Source organism: Chenopodium quinoa, unplaced genomic scaffold, assembly GCF_001683475.1.
Source record: "Chenopodium quinoa cultivar QQ74 unplaced genomic scaffold, ASM168347v1, whole genome shotgun sequence".
Taxonomy (NCBI): Eukaryota; Viridiplantae; Streptophyta; class Magnoliopsida; order Caryophyllales; family Amaranthaceae; genus Chenopodium; species Chenopodium quinoa.
In genome coordinates this window covers 208,181-236,098 of record NW_018745272.1, presented here as the reverse complement: position 1 = coordinate 236,098, position 27,918 = coordinate 208,181, and the positions used below count along the sequence as shown (strand labels likewise).

The window sequence follows — 27,918 nt, the reverse complement described above, 5'->3', positions numbered from 1 at the left end:
AGTAGCTACAGTAGCAAGTAGCAATTTTAGTTTTGCATGCACTACATAGTACATACTGAGTTGTACTCCGTAGTTCATAATTGCAATACACTTCACTTATAATTAACGACAATTTCGGAGTATATTGCGTGCCTTCAGATTTGGTTCATCTTATAAGCTTTATCATTCTGTAACCAATTATATTTTCTTTCAGTTGTAATAATAAGAAAAAGAAAGAAAAGATAGTCACGGTTGACTTCTCTAACAATACCACGGTATAAAATAATACTCCAATTCACAATACGAATTTTTTTTTTTTTTTTTTTAATTGGATACGGAATTTTTCTTTAAAGTTGGGATCCACGCTCATCCATCGATCTACTTTTATACGCTAACCTTTATAATTTTCGTGTAATATTTATTAAAGAACAAATCTACAGGGAACGGGCCCCTCAGCGAGGCGAATACGATGATGTACGATTAAATGTTTGTTGCAATGTACATACAGGCCTGAATAATGAACTTGCTTCTAAGATGTATAAAATCGTACGTCTATTATTATCAGTCATAGTTCATATTTAAACTCATAAAACTTAGGATGATCTGCTGGTTTTATGCTATAGTTGTGAAAAAGGAATATATATGATGATATTAAAGTAATACATTAATAATTACATAACATAATAATGCTAGCTAGATCTACGATCCTACCATATATATGAAGCCGGTAATTAAGATCATCGTGCCTTATTATATAAACTACGTATCTATCAACTAAGGTATCTGTGATCTAACTCACGCTAATCACTACCTCGCTTGTAATTATTAAATCTACGTATTATGCATGGAGGTATTTTGTAAAGTTTGTGTACAACTTAACACGTACAAGAGTTGTAATTATGAGACTAACTATATAGTCTATAGATGACCTTTATTAAAATTGTTATTAAAAATAAGTTATTGTACGTAATCTACATTTCATTTTACTAGGTTGCATAAAACTCAAATTACTGCATGCATTGAACGTACATGATTTTTTTTTTTTTTTTGAGGGATATTATATTAGCATCTAGATTGATCTAAATTTTGAATAACTATCTTACAATTCAAATCAAGGATGGATTGTATAGTAAAAGTAATATCTTTGTTAGGATGGGGGTGGGGGCAGGGCAGGAGTTACCATGCAATGTTTGCTGATTTCGGGGATGGTGGTTACCATGCATGCAGTTCATGCCATGCTGATCTAGAGGGGCGGGGGTGGGGGTTAGCATGCAGTATATATATGTTGACTTGGGGTGGGCCAGGACAGGGTTTTTCATGCAGTGTATATAGCTGATTTTGGGGGTGGGGGTTACCATACAATGTATGTTATGCTGACCTGGAAGGGATAGGGGAAGAGCTTAACATGCAGTGTATGTTGACCAGATGGTGGGGGGAGGGTTTAATTACCCTACAATAATGTATGCTGAGCTGTTGATATACAATAATTATTATTTACAGCTCAAATCAATAGAGATTTAATTGTATTTGATTTATTTCTCATCTTCTTGATATATTACCATACATAATTCATTTTTTGTGATTCCGAATCATATCCATTGTGATTATATTTAAGCTTCCCAAAACGACGAACACGTCATAATTGTGTGTCAAATACAACTTTTAATAAAATATGCAATAATTAAATGTTACAGCATAAATATTAGCTGTCATATCATAATACAAATAATTTGTATTTGTAAGATAGGTGATTATCTCGTGATCTTATCTTCTATTTGTTACAACATTCAGAATTTTCTATCTAATTAAAAAAAAAAAGATGCGTGCATCACGTTGATACATACCTTTTGATCTAATTTTTACTCATGTATCCATCCAAAGTTCATGTCCACACAAGATATCTCTATTAACCTTGCTTATAACAAGTTCACATAAAAATGACCATATACAAGTATATGACCAAGTTCTCATATCTCATAAAATGACCACACAAGCATATATTGTACATGTAACTAGTTCACCTAAATTAAAAACCTTACAAGAATACAATAATAACAATGCACAAAAAGAAACCCACATACGTACATCATTACCACAATTGTAATTAAGAGTTCCAAATTACTATGCACTTAGCACATGCAAATATATAGTTGGCCGACCTTACCTTATACAACTCCCCACTTTTTTGTTTCTCAAAAAATATTTTTTCACCCACACCCAAAGATAAATTTACCACCTTTTTAAAAATCTACAAGTAATTTTTTTACCCCAATAAAATCAACAGTAAAAAATTAACATCTACCCTATTTAAAGGCCCCAGGTTTTAGGGTTAGATTTCACTTGCCACAAATTTAGGGTTTTTTTACCTTAAATATCTAGGGTTGGTGGGACAAACCAACCCAACTTTTTTTCTCACACCCTTATTTCTTCTCCCCAAAAGCACGTGGCCCACACGCTCCAATCATGTACCTGATTTGTGGGGATGTGTGGCATCTAATGCCAAACTCTGACAAGATGGCGCGTGAAACACACTTTCTAGGGTTTTTCTTTTTCTCATTTCTTCTCTCAATTAAATTTACTTTCTAAATAAATATATTATAATATTATTTTTAAAAATTAAAATTAAATGGATTGTGATAAGAACGCACTAGCTAAGGTCGAACAGTAGTAGCCAGATAGAGAGAGAAAATTGAATAGTTGACACCTTTTCTTTTCTTTTCCCTTTTTCTTCTCTTTTCTCTTTCCTCATTCTCTCTCTAAAAACATGTATGGTATGATCCATTAAACATGACATGTCCTATCAAATTTTTTTAATAAAAAAATACATCAAAACATAACAGTTTTTTCCATTACTTACCCTTTGATGATTTATTAAATGGTAATACATCATTTTTATTTTTGAGTATTTTTTTGAGAAAAATTAGTTAACGGTACACAAAGGGTATATACATAGCCAGAAATCGTAATATGTAGGTGAGACAGACTTACAATAATTTTTCGACTCGATAATAAGTTTTCTGAGTATAAATAAATGGAAAAAGGAGGGTTAGATGGGGACATAGAGATGTGTGTAGTTCAATACAACAAAACCACCTTTCAAGGACAAACAACATCAACTAGACTTAATAAATAAATATATAAAAAAAAAAAGGATAGAAGCCTCTGTCTTTCTTTCTTTCTTTAATTTCTCTCTCTTAACCCATTTTCTCTCTCTATCTCATTTTCAGTCTCTCCATTTTCTCTCACTACACTTTCTCTCTCTCTTTCGCATTTTCTCTCTCCTCTTTGGAGAATCGAAACCTCATCTCTAAATTAAAACCCAACAAAAATAAAATTAAACCCATATAAAAGTTAGGGTTTTTAGCAATAATTTCTCCCTCAAATTCATACAAACACCTTGTAATAATCTCATCTCATATTAATTAATTAAAGCTCTCAGCTTTGAGCTAGTAGATGATGAAAGAACTCTAAACGGCGCCGTTTCAGATCCAAGTCAAGCCCGACAACCCGACCCGATTGATTTTTGCCTCATTTCTCAGCTGACCCAGGTCAGTTTTTCTCTCTCCTCTTTTGGGTTTTTGTTCATTTGATTATAAATTTTAGCTATAGTCATCTTTGTATATATTTTTTTTTCATGTTTTTTTTTGGGATTAAAGATTGTAACTTTACTAATTTTATTTTGTTTGGTAGTTTGTACTATTTTTCTTTGCTCTTAAACTTTTATTTTTCCTATTGAAAATGTAAATTCAGTAAATTTATTGATGATGATGATAAAAATAATTATTATTTTGGACTAACATTTTTTTTTTTTTTTTGGGAAGCCCTAGATTTTATTATATTTTCTGGGTAATTGGGTTATAACCCTAAGTTTTTGATAATCTAATATTAAAGTTGACACCTTTCTCTGACTAATGAGGCTTAAACTTTGTTGTGTGAACTGGGTTTTTGGGGTGTTCTCAATTTTGGATAATTCAATGGTTTTTATATTTTATGTGAAAAATGGTTCCTTTTTCATTTGAATAAAACCCTAATCACCTTATCGAATCGAATTCGATAAGATTTTCAATTCATTTCACTTGTTGGTTGCTTGATTAGTCACTTACATTAATTTGATAATCATCGGCGAATTTGTTGGATTTTGTGGTGGTTGGTATCGATTTTGCCTATCATTTGAGATCTAGGGTTTGTACTTTTCAATGTTGAATTCATTTGATTGGGTTCATCATATAGTTTTTAGCTTCTTTTAATTGTATTGAATCTATAATTCTTGAGTGAGTCCTTCAATTGAAGCCTTTATTAGTTAGCGTCGCACTCCGCTGTCATATCGTATGTGCTATTCATAGGTCAAGCCACTAATTGAGGGGGACGGGCCACACATTTTATTTCATTTTCAAACTAATGGTTATGGCTCTTTTGTATGATTTTTCAACATTGACATCGTGTTAGCTTTTGATTTTGATTTACTTTTCTAGGATAGGCCTTTTCCTTTTCATTTTTCGAGTTATATATCGTATAGCTAGCTTGATTCTTTCTATGATTTCATGTGGGGTTTTTTGATGTCCTTGATTGATATCGAATTTGATCATAGAGGATGTCTTTGATTGATAACCATTATTTTCTCTTATGTAAAAATTAATCCTTTATATCAAAGTTTATAATTAGTCCAACAAGATTCAAGCTCACATGTAATCAAATGATGGCCCAAGATGTTATTTTGATTTTCATATAAGAGAGGAAAAGAAGTAATTATTTTCTACCATATTTGTTTGATTATATGATCTTCTTCAGTTAATGTCCAATTATTGTTAAACCCTTTGACTACTTTATTGACTTAGAGACTAATAATTCAGACTCAATTAATATCAATGAGATCCTTTAGATATCTTCGATTACCAAACAATTGTTGTATCTTTATGATACAACCCAAAACTTGTATATGTTTCTAGGTGCAGTTGACCTCTTCGACCTACTTCTATCTTAATGAGTTCACGAGAATGGGGTCATAGTAATTTAATGTTTAGTACTTTCCTGGCGAATCTGCAATATCTAAGGCTTTGTTCTCTTACTTGGTTCTAGGGATCTCATCAGGAAACTTCTGAAGATTTGGCTTATGTAAGTTGGGACAATTCGACATGGCTAGTGCTGTCGGGGAGTTAAATCCGCAAAGTGACTCTAGTCTTGCTACCAAATCCACAAAACCGCGTGCTCCAATGGATGTGTTACCTCTGAATAGCCCTACTGCTGAGAAAAATGACGAGGTTACAGCAAACTGCAGCCATTTTTCCATACGGTAAGATTCAGGCAGTTCAGGCCTCTAGTTATCTTTTGGCCTTCAACTGTGTAGTTTTCTTCAGTGATGACTTTATGATCTATTATACTTCTTTTGCTCTTCCAAATAAAATCCGAGTACTATTATATTGCAGAAGGTTGCATAAGTTTCGGATTAGGTTTTTTCTTTGTTTTGCTTTGCAGCTCGAAATCAGCATGTTTTGTGGTGCCTTGTCTGCATGTAACTGATGCCTACTGAAAAACCGACGAAACTAATGATAACAAGTTACATATTTGTTCTACTCAATTGTCTGTTAGTCATTATTATTTAAAGATTGTATGTGTCTTCTAGCACACGCCAGCTCGTTTGCATTTATTGTTTTTGTTGGCTACATTTTGTTTTAAAAATATTACTGGTCTAAAGTTTCTAATATTGTTTTCTGCAGTGGATATGTATCAGAAGTTCGCAAAAGGGATCCAAAACTTTGCTATCCGTTTTCTCTGAAGGACTCCACCGAACCACTGTCTATGGAGTTGCCACCTATGATAGTTCCCAAGTTTAAGTGGTGGAAATGTGTGAGTTGTGTCCCAGAAACTGGTGTCGATGATAAAAAAGCTCATGAGACTGAAGAAAATGCAAATACTTCAGTGTCTCTAGTAGGGCAATTCTCAAAGGTCAATGCTTCTAGTTTACGAAATGCTGAAGCTAATACCTCTATTGATTCAAACAACAACAGAAATTATTCTCCATTCAATGTGTGTGCTGATCCAAAAGGAAAAGGCAAAGCTCATGTTGAAGACGAGCCTACATTCCCCTCAGGTTTCCTGAATGCTCAACTCTTCCTTTCTTTAATTTTTTTACAAGCAATCTATATATTCTTAGCCTTAAAAACACTCCCTATACCATACCATTGTGCTATAGCGGTTAATTTATTTAGTCCAATTGTAAATGAAAATGAAAGCAAGGCAGACTGTGAAAGGAAAGTTTTCAAAATTCAGTAACTCTTGTGAAATTTAATTATTACACCTTGCAATTATATGAAACGGAATTTAAAATAGATTGTATGCTATTTTTTTTTCTCAGCCTGGAAAAATGGCTTTCTCAAGGATTCAAGCCAAGAGAATTTTCGGAGAACTAATGGCGAAATTGAAGTTACACTTGCAACCAGTAGTAAAGGTAGTACACATTACATTATGTATTCTTTGAGGATTTGTATGCGGCTGTTGTATTTATTTGTCTCTTTGTTATTTGGTTGCTGGTGATAATGATGATAGTATTGTATTTTGTAGCAGTTGAACTTGGATCAAGATGCAATGGAGATGCAGTCATCAATGATCTTCAGAAGGGCAATAGAGTGGAGGTATTTGAAGCCGGACCTTCTCAAGGATATGCGAACCACAATGGGAAGTATGCCATTGAAAGCTGTCAAGTAAATACACAGGCTTCTTCAGAGGACAGACGTGCAGAATTAGCAACCAATGATATGGGAGTAGAGGTAGCTGGTTTAGCTAACGGACCTATTAATGACAGAAGAGTTCGTGTAGTAAACTTGCCAGATTTAAATGAGTGTAGTGGAGAACCTCTATGTGATGAAAATATCGAGCCCATGATTACTAATAGTGGTGGAGAACCACTACATGATGAAAATATCGAGCCCATGGTTACTAATAGTGGTGGAGAACCTCCAAATGATGAAAATATCGAGCCCATGATTACTAATAGTAATAATGATGTGTTGTGTGAAGATGATGACGATTATTTGGGGGCTGAGCGCCGTAAAAATCCTAAGGTACGATTTCTGAGTGATTTATTGGGTTTAAACGAAACCCAAAGTTCTTCCAGGGGGAGAAAGAAAAACCCTTCTGTGACTAATTCTCTGGATGAGAATGTCAAACGAAAGAAGGTGGGTTCTCAGGATGAGGGATCAAAATCTATAGACATCAGGGTTTCAAATAATGGAACCAAGAAGGTTACTGAAACTACTGAAATCTCTAAACCTGATTCAGAGTATGCAGCTGATTCAGATGATGTATCAACGGAGGTAATCTCTAAGGCTTTGGAAAAAAGGCGGTGCAAGTCTAGAATTCCTTTGCAGGAGAAGAGGAACAAGAAGAGTAAATTGGACCATGATGGTTCTTCTTCATTATCTCGGCAAAAGATCATGTCCAGATCAGCAGGTAATGGAAAAGGGAAATCTTCTGAGATTCTGCCTGGAAAAAGTGATTATTCTGACCAGTTAATTGAGAGAAGTTCAGTTATGACCAAGAAGAGAGGCAAACTCCATCAACCAAGAAAGGAGGCAGGTTCTGTTATTCCCTGTAAAAACAGGAATACCAAAGACTCTGCAGCCACCCAAAAAGATGTCGATGCCGAGAAAATCTCTGCCCAGAAGGATCAAATTTCTTCTGAAAATGTTTACCCCTTCTCCAGAAACTATCTTATTAAGAGGAACTGTCAGGCGTGTGATCTTCCAGGGGAAAATGGGTTATCTCTTTCGTCATCTCAGGCAGAACCTATGCTTGTTGACGGCAGCAGTTTGAGAAAACATCAAGATAACAGAAATAATGTTGGGGAGGCTAGTGTAGATTCTAGGACTATTGATGTTAGCCGCACTCCTCATACAGGAAATCCATTTGATGGAAATGGTGAGAGAAGCATTGGTGCAAAGACGAATTTGAAGGGGAAGCAAGCCATGACCCCTGAAGCCGAAGAGGGCAGTTCTCTGGCACGGGATATGCGTTTGCAGGTTTGTGTGCCTTCTTCTTTACCACTTACTTTCTCCTATAAATCTTCTGCATTTTTGTTATGCTATTTATTTGTTGGCTGTTGCAAGCTCAATTAGTCATGTCTGGAATCTATGCTGCAGAATAACTGCAATGAATTTTGATGTGTAATTTATCTATGACATGAAATACAGTTAGTACATTTACTGCTTTTAATCTGTTGTTTTTTGAACCTATCATATGATTTATATTTGTTGAAAAGATGAGTTGATAATCAGTTGATTTCCTAGCTCAATTTTCACATTTAACTTTCCTACAGATATGCCCTCTGTTGTAGATTCTGGATATCACTTAACTATAATTGTAAGTAGAGCTGGAAATATAGGTACATGGATTGGGTTCGGGTTTATATTTGGGTTTCAGGTCAAGCTTTATATATTTTTAAAATTATGTAAACCATTATATACTAACTACAAAAATATTATTATATAAGTACAAATATATTATAAAAGGGGAAAATCAGATAGTACTTGTTCGTATTGTATTGGGTTTGGGTTACTCTCAATAACTTTGGATCGGGTTAGAGCCCTTAGAGGTTGCTAGCTCAAATATTTAAGTGTTCCAGATTCTTTCCTATTTGTTGGTTGATTTTCAATGAAATTTATGACTAGCATCTCTGCACACTCATTAGTCTGTCAATGATGATATTTTGTTTATGTATCTTTAGGTGACTAGCTCAGATGTTAATCAGAGGGCACCGACCAATGAAGTTCGAGGGCGTGTACATGATATTGATATCAATAGTATCCCAACAGATGACAAAGTAACAGAACAAGGTGATACTGATGAAATACCCATGGATATTGTTTTGCTGTTGGCTAAGAATCAACACGAGAGAAAACTGGGAAAACTGGATGACCGTAAAGAGAAACAGCATAATCCATCACCTTCTGGTAGTTCTGGAAGATGCATCAGGGATAACGGAACCAATGGTTCATATGGAGAAAGCTGGCAAAAGTTTGGACAACCCCATTTTCTCAGCATGCAAACGCCACTAGCTACTGATGCTAGAAGCAGTATGGTTAATGGAAATGCAGGTCATATTCCAGACTTAAACAGGAATTCTCAGAGTGTCCCAAGCTGTCTTCCTAGAGAAAACCCAGTTTCTGCTAGGTTTCTTTCTCTTTCTCAGGGCCAAGAGCACGGTCCCCCTTACCCTACCTGTGATCTGACTCTAAACAATTGGAATGGGACAATTAATTTGGGAGCAACACAAAGGTACCCTCCGAGTTTTCTCCAAGCAGTGGAGTCATATAGACTTGGACCTAGTGCACCGAGGCAGAATACTACTGATGCCTCCAGTGTATGGCCTTCTGTGGTGACAAGAAGCATGCCTTTAGGAATTGCAAACCCGCAGATGATCCCCCAAGGCTCCAATGCTCTAAATAAAGGGAAACTCCATCATCAGACATCTGGCAGCATTTTGAATTTCAATGCCTCTGCTGCTGCTAGCCGCGGAAAACAGCAGAGCCTTAATTTCTCAAATGGTTATAGCGTTGGAGAGAGTTCTGGTAAGTCAACTGATAAGTATACCAGTGATGCTGTTTCTGCAATGCATTTACTGAACCTAATGCAAAATGCAGCAAAAATGCATAATGCAAAACAAATGCAAAATGCAACCTTGTCTTTGGGCCCTCAAAACATGGTGCGGCCTGCAAGCTCAAGGCAGCCCTTCATGGAGAATGGTAGAACTCCGGATGTGCAAGACAACTCTCGTCATCCCTGTTATCCTGCTGCCATTCCCACAGCCCTTCCCTTTTCACCATCATTTCAGAGTGATGGGTCCAGCATTGGCAGGAATAATAATGCAGGGTTTGCAGGGCACATTCCATTGACATTGCAAGGGCAGCGGAACATGGAGAGCTCCCATTTTGCCCTTCAAAGTGGAGTCCTCCGACCTCAAAGACAACAAATGGATTCTCCCCTGCAGAATGGGAGGGATATCTCTGTCATTTCACGTCCCTCCTATGTCAACCCTTTGCAAGGTATGACAGATGCTGCACCTAATTTTCTGAGAAGGGGGAATGTCAGGTGTGAAGAGAGGGCTGTTGCTCCCATCCCTGAGAGATTAGTTTGCAGATTGAACCAGAATCCAAGCGAGTTAAGTGTGGAGGTGATGAATGACTATATGATCGGGCCAAGTGAACTGAGGCCAAGGGGAACTCATCGTGAAAGACCAGCCAAGCCTAGAGGAGACGCCAAGAGGCAAGTCATTCGGCATAACAGGCCTAACCCTTCTGGCAAAGAGCGCGAAAAGCAGAGGAAACTCTGACTATCGGCGCATTTTGGAGGACAGTTGATGGAGCTTAAGGCCTTCTGATTATAAATAAATTAGTCAAGCAGTTCCATCAAGATAGTTGCATTTCTGCAAGGAGAAGATTTAGCATACAGTTGTTTTTGTTGGATAAATTAGGGTGAGGCTATTGTAGGACAGCAACCCTTTTGGAGAAAAGAGTGGGTTGGATTTAAATTTTAATGACTGTTTTAATTAATTAAAATGTTTTGTTGAAACTTTTGAATAAAACCTGAGATTGTAGTAACTTTATGTAACAGAAGTATAGAAACTTTACTTTTGTAACAATGGTCATGTAATTTACATATATAGGTTTTGTTCATGTATCAAAGGTCTGTAAAGCTTAAATTGGAACCTTCAATTCACTGTTTTCTAATGGTAATTGAAATGGTCCTGTCAATTTACTGGCCATATTTGGAATTTTGGACTGTGTTGTGGATTTTTTTTCTCATTAGCAATGATTGCTTCTACAAATAATTAGCAGATAGAAAATTTATAGTGATGGTAATATATTTTTTTTATATTCTTTGTCCTATAATGTTCTTGAGAATTTTAACACTTACTATTTGCACAACTAATTTGAAAATTTTGACATTTATTATTTGCACGAGAATTTACTCAAAAGGACAAAGTATAAAGGTAGGGCAACGAAGAAAAAAGTGATTGTGGATTACTAATTGTCCAAATAATTAAGGGCGAAACTAGAAAATTATTTTCAGGGGACCGAGTTTTGTATTAGACTTTTTGGGGAGACTAGGTAAAAATTGCCCTATGTCCATATAACTTTTTAACATGTTTACCTTGAATAAAATTTTTCAAAAATTTGGGTGTGGAGGCAAACCCTATGTTCTGCCCATAACAAGTACGAGTAACAATAATGTAAGTGAGTTATATTATATCATCTACTGAAGTACTGCAATTAAGTTAATAAGAATGATGAGTTGGATAAGGATAAATTGGGTATGTATTCCTTGCCAAAATGGAATTGATCAAAAGGAAAAGAACATTTAGGAATAGAGGTAAGAACATTATTTCCATATAAAATTATAGATGTATACATCACGACATCACGCGCATATAATAAGATTACTGTAAAAATAAAAGAACTCTTAGAAATTAAGATAAATGTCATAAAAAGGGTTGTCCATGTCCAATACAATCGATCTACACTACAAAGGACAAAGTTAAAAAGCGCTTAGTACTCCATTAGTACGATTAAATTAGGGGAAAAAAAAAAAAAGCAACAACCTAAGTCGTCTTCTTTTTATATTGGGTGGTGGTGCCAAAAAAATATGCAAATTTACAAAACACAGTAAATAATATTTTTACTTACAAATGATTCACAATTCTGTTCATGTGCACATCACCAAAATAGAAGTAAGCATCTTCTCTCTCCTTATTATTTGAGTACCCCCCAACACTTTATCGTTTTGTTCGCTTTGTACTAGTGCAGCTACTAAAACTAAAGTGAAAGAGTGCCCTAAGCATCCAAATTGTATGTGTTCCTTTTTCGCTTATTTTATGGTACTCTGGAATTTATATAAAGTCACAGAAAACAATGATGTAAACGAGATAATTATTTTTTGTGATAGTTGTCCGTGCAAGATCTCTAGCTATCTACATGAGATGCACCATGGAACAACTCTTTAAGTACCCCCTACAATAATGTTTGTACCATTGTACTCCTTAGCTTTCAAATTCTTCTTTCCCTTTCTTGCCAGCTATCTACCCAATGTATTACTTCGTATTTCAGGCATGAGGACCATTCATAGTGTTCAAGACAAGTTAAAAATATAATGTATATTGGGGAAAAGAGTTAGGAAGTACGAAGCATAAATGTATGTTTAGCTAGATATAATTAATTGTTTAAAGTCAAACCAATCCGATAGTAATGATAATAGTTAGACGATGAATAGTATTGTTAATATTAATGTAAGCTCCTGTCAAAAAATATAAAATAAAATATTATTGTAAGCTAATTAATACATACCATTTTACAGGACTAATGGTGAAAATCTAAAATACTCTAGGTTACAAATGAAATTTGGCTAAATTAAAGTTGACTAGTAATTCGGTTTAGACTCGATTCGGTATGAAAATATTTTAAACCTTCAATATACTCGTAATTCTATTAATCTTTTATTTTTTTTCATAATAATTTAATATTAAACTTTTATTTTACAGAATTTGTCTTGTTGTTAGATTGTATACATATAGGCTTAGAATTGATCCTAATTTGATTAGGGTTCATCCTTGATTGTACGATACAATGGCAGACCTAGGATGGTTAGTTACTTAGTCCCTTAAACTAGTATTAAGCTTAACCAAATCCGACATGGTACATATCTAAACAATCCGTGCACAAGTTGTTTTTTTTTTTATTTTTTATTTTTTAAAATGATTTCATTTTTAAAAATAGTCAAACGGCACTTACAAACAATTCAAAAGTGATCTAAAATTGCAACACAAATACATAACACCTTAGAATTAATTCCAACACATGCACAAGTTGTTAGTGTTACAACGAACATTACCACATCACAGTAAAAAAAAGATCAACATTACAAAAAATAAGGAGTTGTCGCAATCTATAAATTCAATAACATAAATCAAATAGTCCAGGACCATCATATTTCCCTTTCATCTATCATAATAAAAGAATAGAATTGGTATAACATGATATTTTTAGTCGCACAAAATGACATTATTTATAAATCGAGGCATTATATTCTACCCACTTTACAATAGTTGGTGGCCTGAATCGCTTGATACATATAGATGAATACGTAATTATAATTTACGCAGTAAAACCCTAGCTTTAGAATGTACCTTAAAAATTAGTGTAGTCAAACAGTTTGATTGTTCACATGGTATACAGTAATAAGATGATGGGGAAATAAAAATTGTATGAAGTACATTGCTGGTTCCCAAAAAAATGAGTACACATCAAAACCAAAAAATACAATTTTAATAGATGAAATTTATACCTGTAAATATTATGTCCACTCATTTATCATGGATATAGCTTTAGTTTTGGACTTGAAATTTGCTTGAAGTCTTTAAACATGCAATAACAAATAATCCAAAAATAAAGCTAGAGGGCGACGAGCAAGAGAGAGATCGACATTAGTTGAGATTAATTAAGTCACGTCTACAGAAGTTGTTCTTTGTGACTCTCTAACAAAGAAATCTTTTAGAGCAAACAAGCACTAAATGAACTTCCCTGAGATGAGATTGAATTACATCTAGATGGAGTATCAATTATCATTTGTTTTTGTTAAAATTCTTTTTAACAAATCAAACAAAAACTAAATGCATGGACTTCTTTTTCATATTCTTTTTGGTCCCTAAATAAGTACCACTTAATTAACATATAAATAATCTAGAATATAGAAGAAAAAAGTAACCAAAAACAATATCATATCATTGTTCAAATAAAGTGTAGCATTATATTGACAATATTATATCATCTTATGAAGTAATAAATTAAAACTAAGAATTTACACATTTTATATTTCATGATATAACTCCTAAATCTAGGTTTGAACTTAGAATTTCACCTTGTGAAAACCTACAAACTCTAGCATTAGAATACAAAAAACCAGGCTTACAAAAATAACCTTTAGATGGACTACAATGTTTATCTTCTGAACAAATACACAACCCTTCCAAAGCACAACCATCTCCATTTTCTCTATTTTCTCCATACAATACTTCATCTGACCATTCACTCGAAAACATACCTTGAGGATCAACTTGCTTCTTTACCTCAACAAACTTATTCCAATTTGGGAACTTTTTCGGCACACCTAAGAATGCCAACTTTCTATTTTTAGCCCAATGTGGCTTAGCTCCATACTTGAAGAATGCAATTTGTTCAATCTCTTCAAGCACGTCTTGGTTTAGTCTAGGGATGTTAGGGTCATCACCGCGATAATAATTGAAATCAACGACGACGGAGTCCTCATGTTGCCCTAGGTATGCATCCGAGGCCTTGATGTAACGAACTAAGAAGCCGTTGTAGATGTCAATGCCACAAAGTTTTTGGGGTGTGATTAGGTCTCTTAGTTTCTTGACATCCTTAATGAAGTCTCCAAACTTTGTAGCAGGGAAAATCGCGGTAGTTTCATAGAAGGAGAGACCTTTGATTCTAGGGTCCCAACCACAAGTAAGGTCTAGTCTTAGAGGAGAAGAGTATAAACACGAACCGGATGCTTGTATGTTGGCTTGAGTGCCTATAACTGGATAGTTTGTGAAGATTAATTTGTTGTTCTTTAATCCATTTGCTATGGTTTGCTTGTATGCCATAAATGTTGTTGCCATTGTGCACTTGCCTTTCTCATCTTTGCTATTTTCAAATGTTTTTTCTACATAAATCACGAAATTCGAAAAAAAACACATACATTAGCATATGTATAATAATGTACGAGACATGAATTGATACAATTACATGACTTGTCTTGCACATAAAACAATTCAACTATGCATGTTAGACCCTTGTGGTAAAGGAGAAGGATAAAGGTCGAACCCCTGAACTCAATTAGGTTACGAGGTGAAACCCCTACAACTACAAAAAGTACTACTTGTTACACCAAATGTTAAAATGGTTCACTTATTATAAGTTAACAACTAAAAAAATGAAGACTTAGCAATTACGGGCGTGAGTCTAAAACGTACAATATGATCTTCTTCCTACACTTTTATAACATACTCGTACATAAAAAGTTGCAAAAAACTACTTGTACTCCGTATATACTAAGCTTAGCTTGAAGCGTACACCTAAATTAAACGATACGGACTATTTTAATTTCCTACATATAGTACTGATGAGACTACACCATTTTTTAGTATATATTTATAGCTGATTCTTTAAAGGTGACCATTAAGGGGAGGAAATTTAAAGGAAGAAAATGAGCCAAAAGAGATTGTTTCTGTCCTAGCTTAGGTTTAATTGTCAATTAATCAAAGGATAATTTGTTTACTGGCTAATATTAAGTTAATAAAGATGGTAGCTTAGGGGAAAAAAAAAACAAAAAGTAATTTCTAAAATGTTTTCCATAATTTGCTTCTTAAGTGGTTGTTTGGCTAACATAAAAACATGTATTGAGTTTTATTTCTGGACAAAACATAAGGTCGAAGCTCTAATACTAGGCAAATTTTTATAATGCTTCGTGAAAATTCTAATTTCATTAAAATTAATAATTCTTATAATCAACTAAACGACCACTTAATTATTACAAAAGAGTTAGAAAATTACCTGTTGATCGAGTAGCCATGGAGACTAAAACAGATTGCGATTGAAACCCAAGAAAATCATTGATTCCATCACCAGAAGTATTAATATCAACTCTATTATCATATCTATAAACAGCCGTATACTTTGAAGGATACCACGTTATGTCTCCAAATTCAAATTTCTTGGCGTGGTTTACGTAAATTTGTTCGATGTCATCATCTTTTGTAAAATCATAGGTTATACTTCTCTTGAAAGCTGGTTCCAATGATAACTTCACCTAAATTAATCATCAATCAAACAAGCTTTGTTTAAATTTATGCTACTCCTACCTATTTCATTATTATTATATATAGAGAGTACTCCATTATTATGATTATTATTGTAAAGGTTGAAACTTTAAAGTATTTCTAACATTATGCATGAGCTGGCATTCTCATCTTTTGTTGTTGGTGGGTCTAATGTTAAATGATTTTTGTAGTGAGAGATGGTATTGATGTAAACAGAATTTGATTTATGTTCTTAGCTATTAGCTGTATAACCTTATTATGACGGTCAGTAGACTATCATGAAATTAATTTAATAATTGTTTTGATGACCTATATATCACAAAATGACATATTCGATAATTGTTTTATTTTTTGAATGGTTTAATATTTTATGACATTTATTCATTATTTTATTAGGATGTGTCATGAATTGGCCCTAAACATAAACATATGCAATAATTGTCTTTCGACAAACATAATAAATTAAACCAAAAATGTGATCAATATAATAAAAAGGTTGTTCAATTTAATTATTAAAAAAATAATTAAGTAAACAAGTGAAAGAAGTTGACATACCTTAGAGATAACCCCAAGAACACCCAAAGAAACCTTAGCAGCCTTAAAAAGAGGGTCATTGCCTTCCAACCAAAGAACTTTAGCAAACCCTTCAGACTCCTTCCCAGGAACCACTAGGCTAATACCCACAACATGGTCATGGACCGCTCCGCCCTTACCCCACCACGAGCTCCCGTGGGCTCCGGTACTTATTAGGCCACCCACAGTCACCCCTTCCCAGTAGGGTGCCGCAACTAAACTCAACGCGGCACCCTCCACTTTGTTGGTCAAGTCTCTTAGACTTACTCCTGCATCGACTGTTACGACCATGTTTTTCGTATCAATTTCGATATGGGAATTGTATCGTTCTGTGCTGATTAGCGTTGTCTGGTTTGTTTTGCTACTAGGACATGCCAATTTTGGTATGGTGTGTGAAAATTTAGTCACTACTTTCACCTGTTACAATTCATTTCACAATTTTATTAAAAAAAATATATATTCTTTATAGTTCAAAATATAACTCGTAATTCGTGGTTCGATTTATTATGCAGTAAAATTAAATTGTAAATTGTGAACTATATATGCCAAAGATGTTGTGTGTCAAAGGCACCATATAATATCTTTGGATTCAAAAGTCAAAATGTCATATATAAATGGTAGTAAATCACAAAATCATGAATATTCTTTTTTGATTAGACAAAATCATGAATTCATGATTCCCTGCATTATGTTTTCTTTAGCATAAAAATAAAAATAAAAATAAAAATAAAAATCATGTCTACATATACAACATAAAGAACACTAGTAAAACAATAAAATTTTATCAAATAATTTCAAATCAGTAAAAATAAGGTAAACGGTAACAAATCATATTACACGGAAAATATAAACTTTCATTTCAAGTCTAAATAACCTAAGATTAATATACGAAAGCAAATGGTTTAATTTAGATGTTAGATTACCTTGAGTTTATTACGATTAGCATTCGCGACGGCTAATCGTAGCTCTTCTTCAGTAGTTGGATAACTTATGCTTGGAGAGGTGCAATCTCTTCTATCACCCCAAACACCATAACCATTTTTGAGTGTGCATACTTTACCATTACATTGGACTGGGTTTGGTGGAGGTTTGGCATTAACATTTTGGGGTAAAAATGATAAGATAATGATTAAGGAGAAAATTGTTGTGATTAGGGTAGGAAAGTTTAACATAAGTTTTTTTCTTCCCATTTTCATTTAGCTGGATTTTGATCTTGAAAATGTCGAAGAAACTTTGTTTCTTGGAGTAATGATGATATTTGTAATTTATAATTTGAATTATTGTTGTTATGGTGGGTCCAAATACAATGTCTTCACGTGTTATTTGCTTAAATTAGAAAGTAAGGATATTGTAAATTTGAAAATTTTAATATTTCCCTTAAAATATGGGATTCTAAATGGATTGCTTTGTCTTTTGGCATAATGGATATGTTGCCATAGGAGAAAGGCTAGATAAATACAACGCTCCACCACTTTTCTATTTTAGTCTTTTTTTGAAAAATGAAGGCTTACATGTATTTGACCTACGCTAACCTTTTTTTTTTTTTTTTTCCTTTTTGGTAGTTAAGGATAAGGGTTTTACCATGCCTAAATTGCTCACGAGTTAACTTGGTTCAGGTTAGTAAGTTAAGCTCTTTAATTAAGAGTGAAGGAAAGGTGGGAAAGGATAAGGAAATTTCCACCTTAAAGTGCCTTTAATAGGGTTTGATTCCACAACCTTATAGTTGTGAGATGCAAATCTTTCCACTATTCTAAGTTGTATTCGGTATTTACGTTAATCGATTATACAGGTGGAATATGGAATAACTATCAATTTTTTTACTCTTCCCTCTCGCTTCTCTTTTTATCCAAAACATCCTCCATCTAGCACCAACCCTTCTGTATTGTATTACTAGTATATTTATTAATTAAATAAATAATATACTCGGGTGTGCTTTTAAACATGATCACACAAAAAGCTTCTTCTAGTGGGTTAGGAAAAATTGCCTTCAACACACGACCTCCTAAATGTGAAATAGGAAAGAAAATTCTATCATTTTTTTCTTTTCTTTTTTTTAAAAAAGAGAGTTTGTTCAACTGATAAGTTATTGATATAATCGTAATTTAAGGTTTTTTTCTTTTATTTTTTTATTTATTATTTTTTTTTTCAGATGACAATATTAGCACGTATGCATCTAAATAGTTGAGTAGTTAAAAGTGGTAGCGAAATAAAAATTGGTGGGGTTAGGACCATTGTTAAAGTTATGAGATATTAGGAAAATATATACCTATCATATTTATATTTTCTAAATATATAAGATCTCATATTTCTAACAATCATTTACTAGACCACCTAAAAAGTCCCACGCCGTACGTTATCGGATATCTTCACCCTAAGCTACATTGTAGTAAAGTACAACTTAATTACCATAATTGAGCTACTTAAGAAGTAGTTAAGTATAACTTAATTACCATTAGCTACTTGGCTAGCTAGCTTAGGGTGACTATTTGTGTTGGTCACTTTTTACATCAACACTTTCCCACTAAATTTCATTCAAAAACATTCCTTTCCACCTCACCTTCAATGTTTGTAGTCTCCCTATTCTTAGTTATATTTATTTATCTCGATCCTAACTTATATTTACAAACACGTCATTAAAGGGTTGATGCCGGCTGGTGGTAGTAGAAGCCGGAGGGAGGTTGGGTTTAGTGGGGGAGGTTAGGTTTGGTGACCGGTGGAAATGGTGTGAGAGACGTGAAGGATAATAGGGTGAGAAATTTTAATTTTTTGAAAGTTGGTCACAATATGCTAGGCACACTCGATGACCTACAAACTCATTGGATTATTCAAATTTAATACCTCATGTTCAAAAATCATTTTCAAACCTTCATTCCTTTACTTTGATATGAGAATTGCGACTTACTATAGAAAAGGAAGATGAGGGACAAGTTTGAATGAAGTCTCAATTCCTCCATTTTATTCCAACCAAATAAGAAGTTGAATATGCAATTCTTAGAAATTGCTCACTGCCCCTCTATTTGGTTCCAACTAAACCAGCATTTGTGTACACCACAATACCAGTCATCTCAGCATGCTCAATTGGCAAAGCCCAAAACATGACCCATTAGGTGGTTATATGTCTGGTTGGGCTTTTGGTGGCCAATGGACCCACTTAATCATTACTGAATTTGTAGTTTTATATATCAATATATTAATTATTTACTTGTATTACATTAACAAAATTAAAAATCAAATAATACATTTCTTCGGAAAAAAAAAAATATCAAAATAATACATTATTTACAAATTCTTATATGTGGCTAGCTACACCGTGTGACCTACCATAATGAGGGTTACTTCGTTAGTGTTATAAGGGTTATTTAGACAGTTTTTACAGGGGTTACTTCATCAGTGTTATAGGGGTTATTCGATGAGTGTTATAGGGGTTACTCATTTAGTATTATAGGAGTTACACAGACAGTGTTATTAGGGTTCCTTTGCTCATTTACAACCGGTCATATAGTGTGGTCAGCTGCACACAAGACAAGCCGTAAATTATCAGATGAAGTAATTCAAAATAAATATTTTTTTTAAAAAAAGGAATAGTAACTTTAATAGCAATCCCCTATTTGGGCTGGGCCCTTAATTAAAGGGTATCAAACTTAGATCCATACCGTACATTAATTGGGCCTACCGCCTTAAGTCGTACGAGCTAAAAAAAGTAGATGCCCAATTATTCTTCCGTATTTATAAACATCATTCATAAATGCCTGAAATGACATCCATGTCGGTCATTTACTCCTCAATCGCAAAGTACTTCATTCATTTATATAAACTTCTTCTCTTTTACTATCCAATTAATCCAATTATCAAAGTTTTACCTCTGATTTGTGACTCATGAGGTTAATTTGTTAGGGTTATAGGGGCTACTTTTATTTTTATGGTGTTTAGAGAGCCACAAAGGCGGATAGTGAGAATCGATCCCAAGATCTCCTAAAACCGGGAGGAAGCTCTAATCACTTGAGCTATAATTTACTCTCTCGGGATTACTTAATAATATAAGGGCTATTCTATTAGTGTTGTAGGGGTTAAATTGTTATTCAAGGGCTAATCACTCAATAAGTATAATAAGGAGTTACTCTGTCAGCATCATAGTGGTTATTCTGTCAGTGTTATATGAGTTACTCTATCAGTATAACATGGGTTATACGATGTGGTCAGCCGCACATAAAACACGCCCGTTGTAGTAAATTATACTTCATACTTGTTATAAAAAAAATGTATCTTGAGAGATTTTGTTTAATCCGTAACAATGCGTTTTTTTCAAATATAATTGTTAAAGATTTTATTAATAAGATGTTAGATACGAGTATTATTCCCCATTACTAAATAAGTAAATCAGTTGTATGAAAACAGAGTATTGAACAAGTTTTGGATGGTTGTATACTTGTATTACATTGTCAATGAGTGCATGACAAACTAATTTAATAATTAACATGTCATTGAAGATGATTTTTTCGATGTACACTCCTACCCACCTGTTCAATACATCTTGTTTCACTTATCAAACACATCTAAACTTAATTATTTGAATCCGTATGACATAGTAGAATTATTTATATGAACTTATATTACAGAGTAGAACTTATGTAGCCGTAAATTCAGTTGATTAGTTTTTATCAACCTTTATAATAATTTTTACTTATCTGAACTAATTAAACGTATACACTACGGAGTATATTTTATGCGATAGTAAGTGGAAATAAGGTAAATAGGTCACCTTAGCTAGACAAACTCCCTTTCCTGGCATGAATTGAAACAAAAAGTGGAAGTATTTGTAAGAGTTAGAGGTGATTTCTAAGAAATTTACCCAAAAAGAAGTGAGCATTAAATTCAATTTCCCAGTTAGCAAATAGGAACAAAAGATGTGAAGATTGGGAGACAAATGTAGTCCAGAGCTTACTCTAAGCTTTCAAAAAAGTTGTCCAAATTTGTGTACTGAAGGAATCTTGTGTGAGCTTTCATAAAATTTGTAGGTCTTTGAACTGTAATTGTCATCTTTTTGGCTTTATGTCACCCTAATTCTGACATATGCTCACTACTACAGTAGTGCCAGTAGACCAGACTCAGTACATAATCTTTCCTGTGATTAACCCTAACTTTGTCCCACCACATGTGATTTCAATTCTAACATTCATTGTAAATGTTATGTTGATGTAATGCTTGTTGATGAAGAGACTTCATCCTAGTGATGATGAATTTGTTGTGATGGGATTTTTTTTTTTTTAATAGTTCCGAGCAATTTCTCAAATTTTTTCATGGATTTCAGTACACAATAATATTAGACTCTAATACTCGTATTATTATTGGTAGTGAAACATTTACCAATATGACGAGTATCTTTTTGTATTATTGAGCTTAATCTAATACACAAATCGCCAAATCGCAACCTATAAGTTTTTATATAGGGGCCAATATCAATTGTCATGACTGTTATTTTGTCAAACACTACTCTCATTCATCTAAACAGCTTGAGGAAACTTCTCGTACATATAATTACTTATTTTAGGATTAGAGTAGATGATTGCAACTTCGCATGTAGCTCCAAACAAAACAGTAGCTTGATATTTTATTTTTTTTTATTCTTTTGGAGCTTTTGGCATTATCAAAGACAATCTTCAATTTGCTATCGTTTCATAAAAAAAAAGTAGGGTAACATTTTATTTTTGTATGACAAAGGATTATCAAGATATTTATCAACTTATGTGCCATGTTCAACCTTAAACGTGAAACACTAACTATCAAAAAAAATGATGTCGGGATTTAAAAACGACAAATGACTTGGCTTATCGTAATTCAAAATAATTCAAATATTTTGCAATCAAAATTTGTTTTTAATAATAAAAATAATAATGACGTAAGCAAAATTATTTATGACTCGTAATTATGAGGTATGCCTCCTTCTCATCCTATTTGTTTCTTTATTACAAATCATATATATCTCCCATATCACAACTACTTACTTTAAGAAAATAATTCAAATATTTTGCAATCAAAATTTGTTTTTAATAATAAAGATAATAATGACGTAACGTAATCAAAATTATTTATGACTCGTAATTATGACGTATGCCTTCTTCTCATCCTATTTGTTTCTTTATTACAAATCATATATATCTCCCATTTATCAATAATGGCTCTAAAAATTGATTCTTTTGAAGCCAATGTTCATATTTCACTTGGACTCGTCTCTGTCCACTTCATTTCTAGGTCCCAAATGATATGTTACAAATTTACAATACCCAAAAATCTATGTTATTGTCATTCTTCCACCATAGTCCTTAACACTAACTCATATCAAACCTAAACTTGACTTGTCTAAATTTATTGATTTTGAAGTATCCAAACTTATTCTCCGTACAATAATAAAGCGAAGAACTCAACATTAAATGATGAGAACATAACCTTTATTCCGCTCGTTACTTTACTTTTATCGAATTCATGAACAATACATGCAATATAAATATATATTCACCCATAAGTCCATAACACCTTATATATATATCAAAAATTCAAAAGCAAGCATACTTGATCTATATTTTTCCGTACATGCAGGCTTAGTTAACTATACAAAGATCATGAAAAGAAAATTAACATGGACTGCTATAATCAGGAACTAAACCAGATAATAATTTCGAAATTCGATGAAGATTCTGCTGTTAAAGGGATTTATCTGAATCAGGCCTTCAGGGAATCAGGGGTGCATAATTGATACTCATCAAATCATATAGAATCAAACCATACACTATATAATCATAATATATAACTTGCATCACAATTACTGAGTTAAATCAACCCTCCCATTTTCTTGAAGAACCTTAAGAAGCTGAGAACCTTTCCTCTTCCCCCTAGCACTACAGTCCCCCTGCTGCATGGCCAGGACCACCGCCCGCGCTACTTCTTCGGGTGGCGCCGCCTCCCATACCTGATGGTCCTCATCACCACCACCATACACCGCTGTGAGAACACTAATTGCATATTCCCGCCCTCGGCCCTCCATTCGCCCCATGGTTGCCACCAGCATTGGCACCGCGAGTGCATGGGCCCGCACTTCGGCTGCTCCCTCAGGTATTGTGCACATGAGCTCAAGTGCCGCCAATGCCCGCTCTGCCACTGACCCTTCAAGGTCTGGCAGAGCATCCACCACTCGCAACGGGGCCCCACACTCCACTGCCATCCGTCGGTTCCCCTCTGCCAGGCAGAGCGCCAGCAGGACCTTTGTAGCCGACTTCGCCGAGACTTTTTGGCTCATGTGCTGTAACACCTCATCCACCACCACCGTCGGAACCACCACTGAAGCCCCACTCTCAGGGACAGCATCCGAGGGTGGGTTCGGGACAAGAGACTGCTCCAACATATGGAGAGCCGCAAGACGATCCGAATCCGACCCTGAAGCAAAATGGAGCTCTGCCATATGGTAAAGCTCAATAAGATCAGGAAACTGAAACCCTTGTTTCCCCGCAGCCGTCGGTGACGGCAGCATGGGAGAAGAGTGTTCAGGTGGAGGATGAGGAAAAGTAGAAGGAAAACGCCACTGAGTGAAACTCTGGGAAGTAGAAGAGGAAGAGGACTCAGAATCAGAAGGCTTAACAGGGTGGTGAGGCAAAGTTGGAGGTGGTGCAGAATGAGTAGCAGAAGAAAGAATCCTGCTAGTTACCTGCGGTGGCGGAAGAGGAGGAGGAAGAGGCAAAGACGACGAAAAGTGTGGAGGCGAAGAGTGAGGAGTATTAGGACTAAGAGGGGAATCAGTACAGTGGCGAAAGAAAGCGCAGGAGAAGATTGAAGCACTGCTTCGCTTCTGAGAAGGTTGATGATTATGATTATGGTGGTGGTTTGGATGAGTAGCTCTCATGGTGGAAGATAGAGAATAGAGAGAAAGATGTTTAGTTAGAAATGGTAGAGAATATGAGATTCCTAACTCCAAGAAAGCTAAGAAAAGAAAGGTAAAAGGGGGGTGAAGAAGAGTACGGAAGGAGTGTGGAGTTTAGCAGGATATGTCAGTATCAGTCTGTTGTGATAATGTGAGTTGGGATTGGTGTAAATATTTGAAGCAGTTTCCTATCAAAGAGATTTGGGAAGGTGGGGATTAATCCTTATTATGGGAGGGTACCTATCCCATAAATTTAAGGCTCTTTTGAGTTATGAGGGTAGGAAAAGGGAGGGTCTTTATATAGGAGGGTCTGTGAAAATTATACAGGGAAAGGGAGAAAGTAGCAGTAGAAAGACAGACAGTTGCTGAAAGCTAATTCTGTAATTTATAGGGGTGGGAATTCGGTTTGGCAGTTCGGTTTGACTTCGGTTTGAAACGGTTTCGGTTTGAAACGGTTCGGGTTGAAACAGTTTCATTTAAACGGCGGGTCGGTTCAGTTCGGTTCTGATTAGTCACAGGTCGATTCGGTTTCGGTTTATTTTTGTACGGTTTAAATTCGGTTCAGGTCATAAACGATTCGGTTTATAAACAGTTCGGGTCATAATCAGATCGGTTAGACACAAGTCAGTTCAGGGGCGGGTTTACTCGGGTCAATGCTGGTTCGGTTTTTAAACGATTCGGTTCATAATCGGATCGGTTTGAAACAGGTCGGTTCAGGGGCGGTTTTACCGGGTCAACGTCGGTTCAGGTTCATATCGGTTCGGGTCATGAACGAATTATTTTGAAACGGGTCGGTTCAGGGGCGGGTTTACCCTAGTTAATGCTAGTTCGATTCATATCGGTTCGGTTTATACTCGGTTTGGTGCTAAAATCATTCGGGTTAGTTTGGTAATCGGTTAAATTGGATCGGGTTGAAAAGGTTCATTTCTTTAGCGAACTAGATAAAGTCGGTTTGATTCGGGTTGAAATTGAGTTCTAAAAAGTGGTTTTGACCAGTTAGCGCGTTTTGTTTTATATCAAGTTGGGACTAGTATTTCCATTTCATTAGCAGGTCAGTATAGGTTGGTGAAAAAAAAAATGGATCGAGTAGAAATTGGGTTTAAAGAGTTTTTGACCGATTAGCTGGTTTCGTTTTATATCAAGTTGGTATTTCGTCACTTTATTTTCAGACATCGGATTATATACAATTACACAAATCTTCATTTATTCAATTATTTTATATCATGTTAATATGTTATGTTTCAAGTTTGGTTATACTCTTGTTGTTGTTTATTAGATATTATCATATTAGTCTATTATAAATTTATAATATATTATTGTTATCAAATATTATCAGGTTATCAGCTTCTTGTTGGATTGTTTTAGATATCGTGTCATGACCATATTTTTATGAGTTGCTACTTTGAATATGATAAATCGATTCAGATATCAGATTATATAGAATTACAGAAATTCTCATATTCTATATCATGTTAATGTGTTATGTTTCAAGTTTGGTTATAGTCTTGTTGTTGTTTATTAAATATTAGTCTATTACAAATTTATAAGGTATTAATGTATTATTGTTTCATTATTGATTATTATCAGGTTATCAACTTCTTGTTTTAAAGATCGCGTCATGACCATGATTTGATGAGTTGGTACTTTGAATACGATAAATCGATAATTGATATTGTAATAAACTAATAATTTAATGTTACAGAACTATATTTGGATATTTAATTAAAATCACAATTATTCAATTTCCCATTAGTCTAATAAAGTAATAATTGACAATTGTTTGTAACTATTCCATAATTTTGGTGTTAAAGTTATATTGCTGAATTACTTTGTTCTCTTACCCTCTCTGATCACCTTTTAAGATTACGTGCCTACAAGGCTGCAACATATATATGTTGCAACTTGCAAGTTAAAGAAAACGGATGGAGAAGTAGAAATATTCAATTAGATCGATCATCAACTGTTTTAAGTTTTAATAATCAGATACATTTATTTATTATCTATTCATACCAATGATAGTATGATACCAATCGTACCATACATTATTATTTATTACATATAATAACTAATATACATTAAATATGTCGTATTGAATCAATTTGAATTTCCAAACATTTCTGTTTCTTACAATTGATAAGTTACATAAAGTTAATCATTTTTTAAGAGTACAATAGTGTTTTTATTAGTACGTAGCTATGAATAAAAAAAAACATACTATCCTAATCCATCATTCCACGATCCGTGTCACCGTCTTAAATTAAATATCAGCCATTGATTTGCATGTCATCTAACGGCCTATCATCGCACACATTCCAATTCATGATCTGTGTGTTTTCTTTTCCACTAATCAAATCACTCTTACCATTGTCTCTTTAGTACTCTTTGATTTCTCTTTCGTTTTCTCTCTCCTCTTCTGTAATATTATCAATTTTTTGAGCCATGGCTGCTAATATGCTCACTGCTCTCCCGTTTTCTCTCTCATCTCCTCTTCCATCTTCCTTTCTTCTTTTCCCTTCTTCCATCTATGTTCTCCTTCTTCCATCTCGTTTTCCGTCACCGTCCACCGGCACCACGCACGACGGTTTTTATGGTCAAATTCGACCACGAAACTCTAGATCTAGTTGTTGCATGATCGAATTTGGCCTTTTAAAACCAAATTCGAGGCCAAATTCGGGATTAATATAATAATATATAAGGTATTTTCGTTCTTCCTTTTTTTTCAGGTTGTGGGCGACGGAGGGGGCCAAGTTAGGGTGGGTTCGGCGGCGGTTAGAGTGGGTTCGGGTGGGAGGGGAGGGAGGATTTTTCAAGGGAGGGAGGGAGTTTTATGGTGGGTGAGTAGTTAGAGTGAGTTGGGGGGGGGGGTTTCGAGGATGTTGGGTTTCGTGGGGATGGGTGGGGTGGGGTTACAGTGGGTTTGGGTTTTTTTTTTTCCGATTTTTTTCGTATGGGGTAGGGTGGGGTGTGTTACGGTGACGGTGGTGGGTGAGGTTGGGGTTGGGCCTGGTTTTTTTTTTTTTTTTTTTTTGTACAGTGACAATGGTGGGTGGGGTGGGTGGGGTGCGTTACGGTGATGGTGGTAGGTGGGGTGGGGTATGGGTCTGGGTTTTATTATTTACGGTGACGGTGGTGGATGGGGTGGGTGGGGGTTTGGGTCTGGGTTTTTTTGTATTTACGGTGGGTGGTGGGGTGGGGTGGGGTGGGGTGGGTTATGATAATTATGGTGGGTGGGGTGGTGTTAGGGTGTGTCTGGGTTGATGGTGGTGGGGTGGGGGTGGGTTACGGTAACGGTGGTGGGGTGGAGGTGGGTTACGGTAACGGTGGTGGGTGGGGGTAGTGTTAGGGTGGGTCTGGGGTGACGGTGGTGGGATGTGGTGGTGATAGGGTGAGTCTGGGGTGACGGCGGGGGTGGTGTTAGGGTGGGTTACGGTGGTGGGTAGGTGGAGGGTGTTGGATTGGGTGGGTGGCCAGATTTTTTATAATTTTTTTATTCAATTTATAACTCCTAATTTAGTAATGCAAGAATATAATTTTAATTTTATAATAGCAAAAAAATTTATAAATTTAAATTAATAATTATACGTACAAA

At 34.9% G+C, this 27,918-nt stretch overlaps 3 protein-coding genes across 4 annotated transcripts; 1 reads left to right on the top strand and 2 right to left on the bottom strand.

Annotated features, from left to right (window-relative positions):
- Nucleotides 1–3,175: 3,175 nt before the first annotated feature.
- On the top strand, nucleotides 3,176–10,763 carry LOC110711397 (protein EMBRYONIC FLOWER 1-like). 2 transcript variants are annotated; one of them, XM_021889775.1, is made up of 7 exons: nucleotides 3,176–3,527; nucleotides 5,056–5,269; nucleotides 5,694–6,067; nucleotides 6,332–6,424; nucleotides 6,538–7,994; nucleotides 8,699–9,542; nucleotides 9,615–10,763. In XM_021889775.1, the coding sequence occupies exons 2-7, from the start codon at nucleotides 5,112–5,114 to the stop codon at nucleotides 10,301–10,303; spliced, it is 3,615 nt and encodes a 1,204-aa protein (XP_021745467.1). In that variant the 5' UTR covers nucleotides 3,176–3,527; nucleotides 5,056–5,111; the 3' UTR covers nucleotides 10,304–10,763. The 2 variants fall into 2 exon arrangements, with proteins under 2 accessions (XP_021745467.1, XP_021745466.1); XM_021889774.1 differs by having other exon boundaries at nucleotides 8,699–10,763.
- A 2,995-nt stretch (nucleotides 10,764–13,758) lies between these two features.
- LOC110711421 (L-gulonolactone oxidase 3-like) lies at nucleotides 13,759–17,675 on the bottom strand. Its single transcript, XM_021889799.1, has 4 exons — nucleotides 17,344–17,675; nucleotides 16,403–16,837; nucleotides 15,582–15,837; nucleotides 13,759–14,691 (listed from the first exon to the last, which is right to left on the bottom strand). Exons 1-4 carry the CDS (start codon nucleotides 17,614–17,616, stop codon nucleotides 13,841–13,843), a joined length of 1,815 nt encoding a protein of 604 aa, XP_021745491.1. The 5' UTR covers nucleotides 17,617–17,675; the 3' UTR covers nucleotides 13,759–13,840.
- A 5,177-nt stretch (nucleotides 17,676–22,852) lies between these two features.
- LOC110711415 lies at nucleotides 22,853–24,668 on the bottom strand. The gene has a single exon (XM_021889794.1). The coding sequence runs from the start codon at nucleotides 24,309–24,311 to the stop codon at nucleotides 23,238–23,240; it is 1,074 nt and encodes a 357-aa protein (XP_021745486.1). The 5' UTR covers nucleotides 24,312–24,668; the 3' UTR covers nucleotides 22,853–23,237.
- Between the last annotated feature and the right edge of the window lie 3,250 nt (nucleotides 24,669–27,918).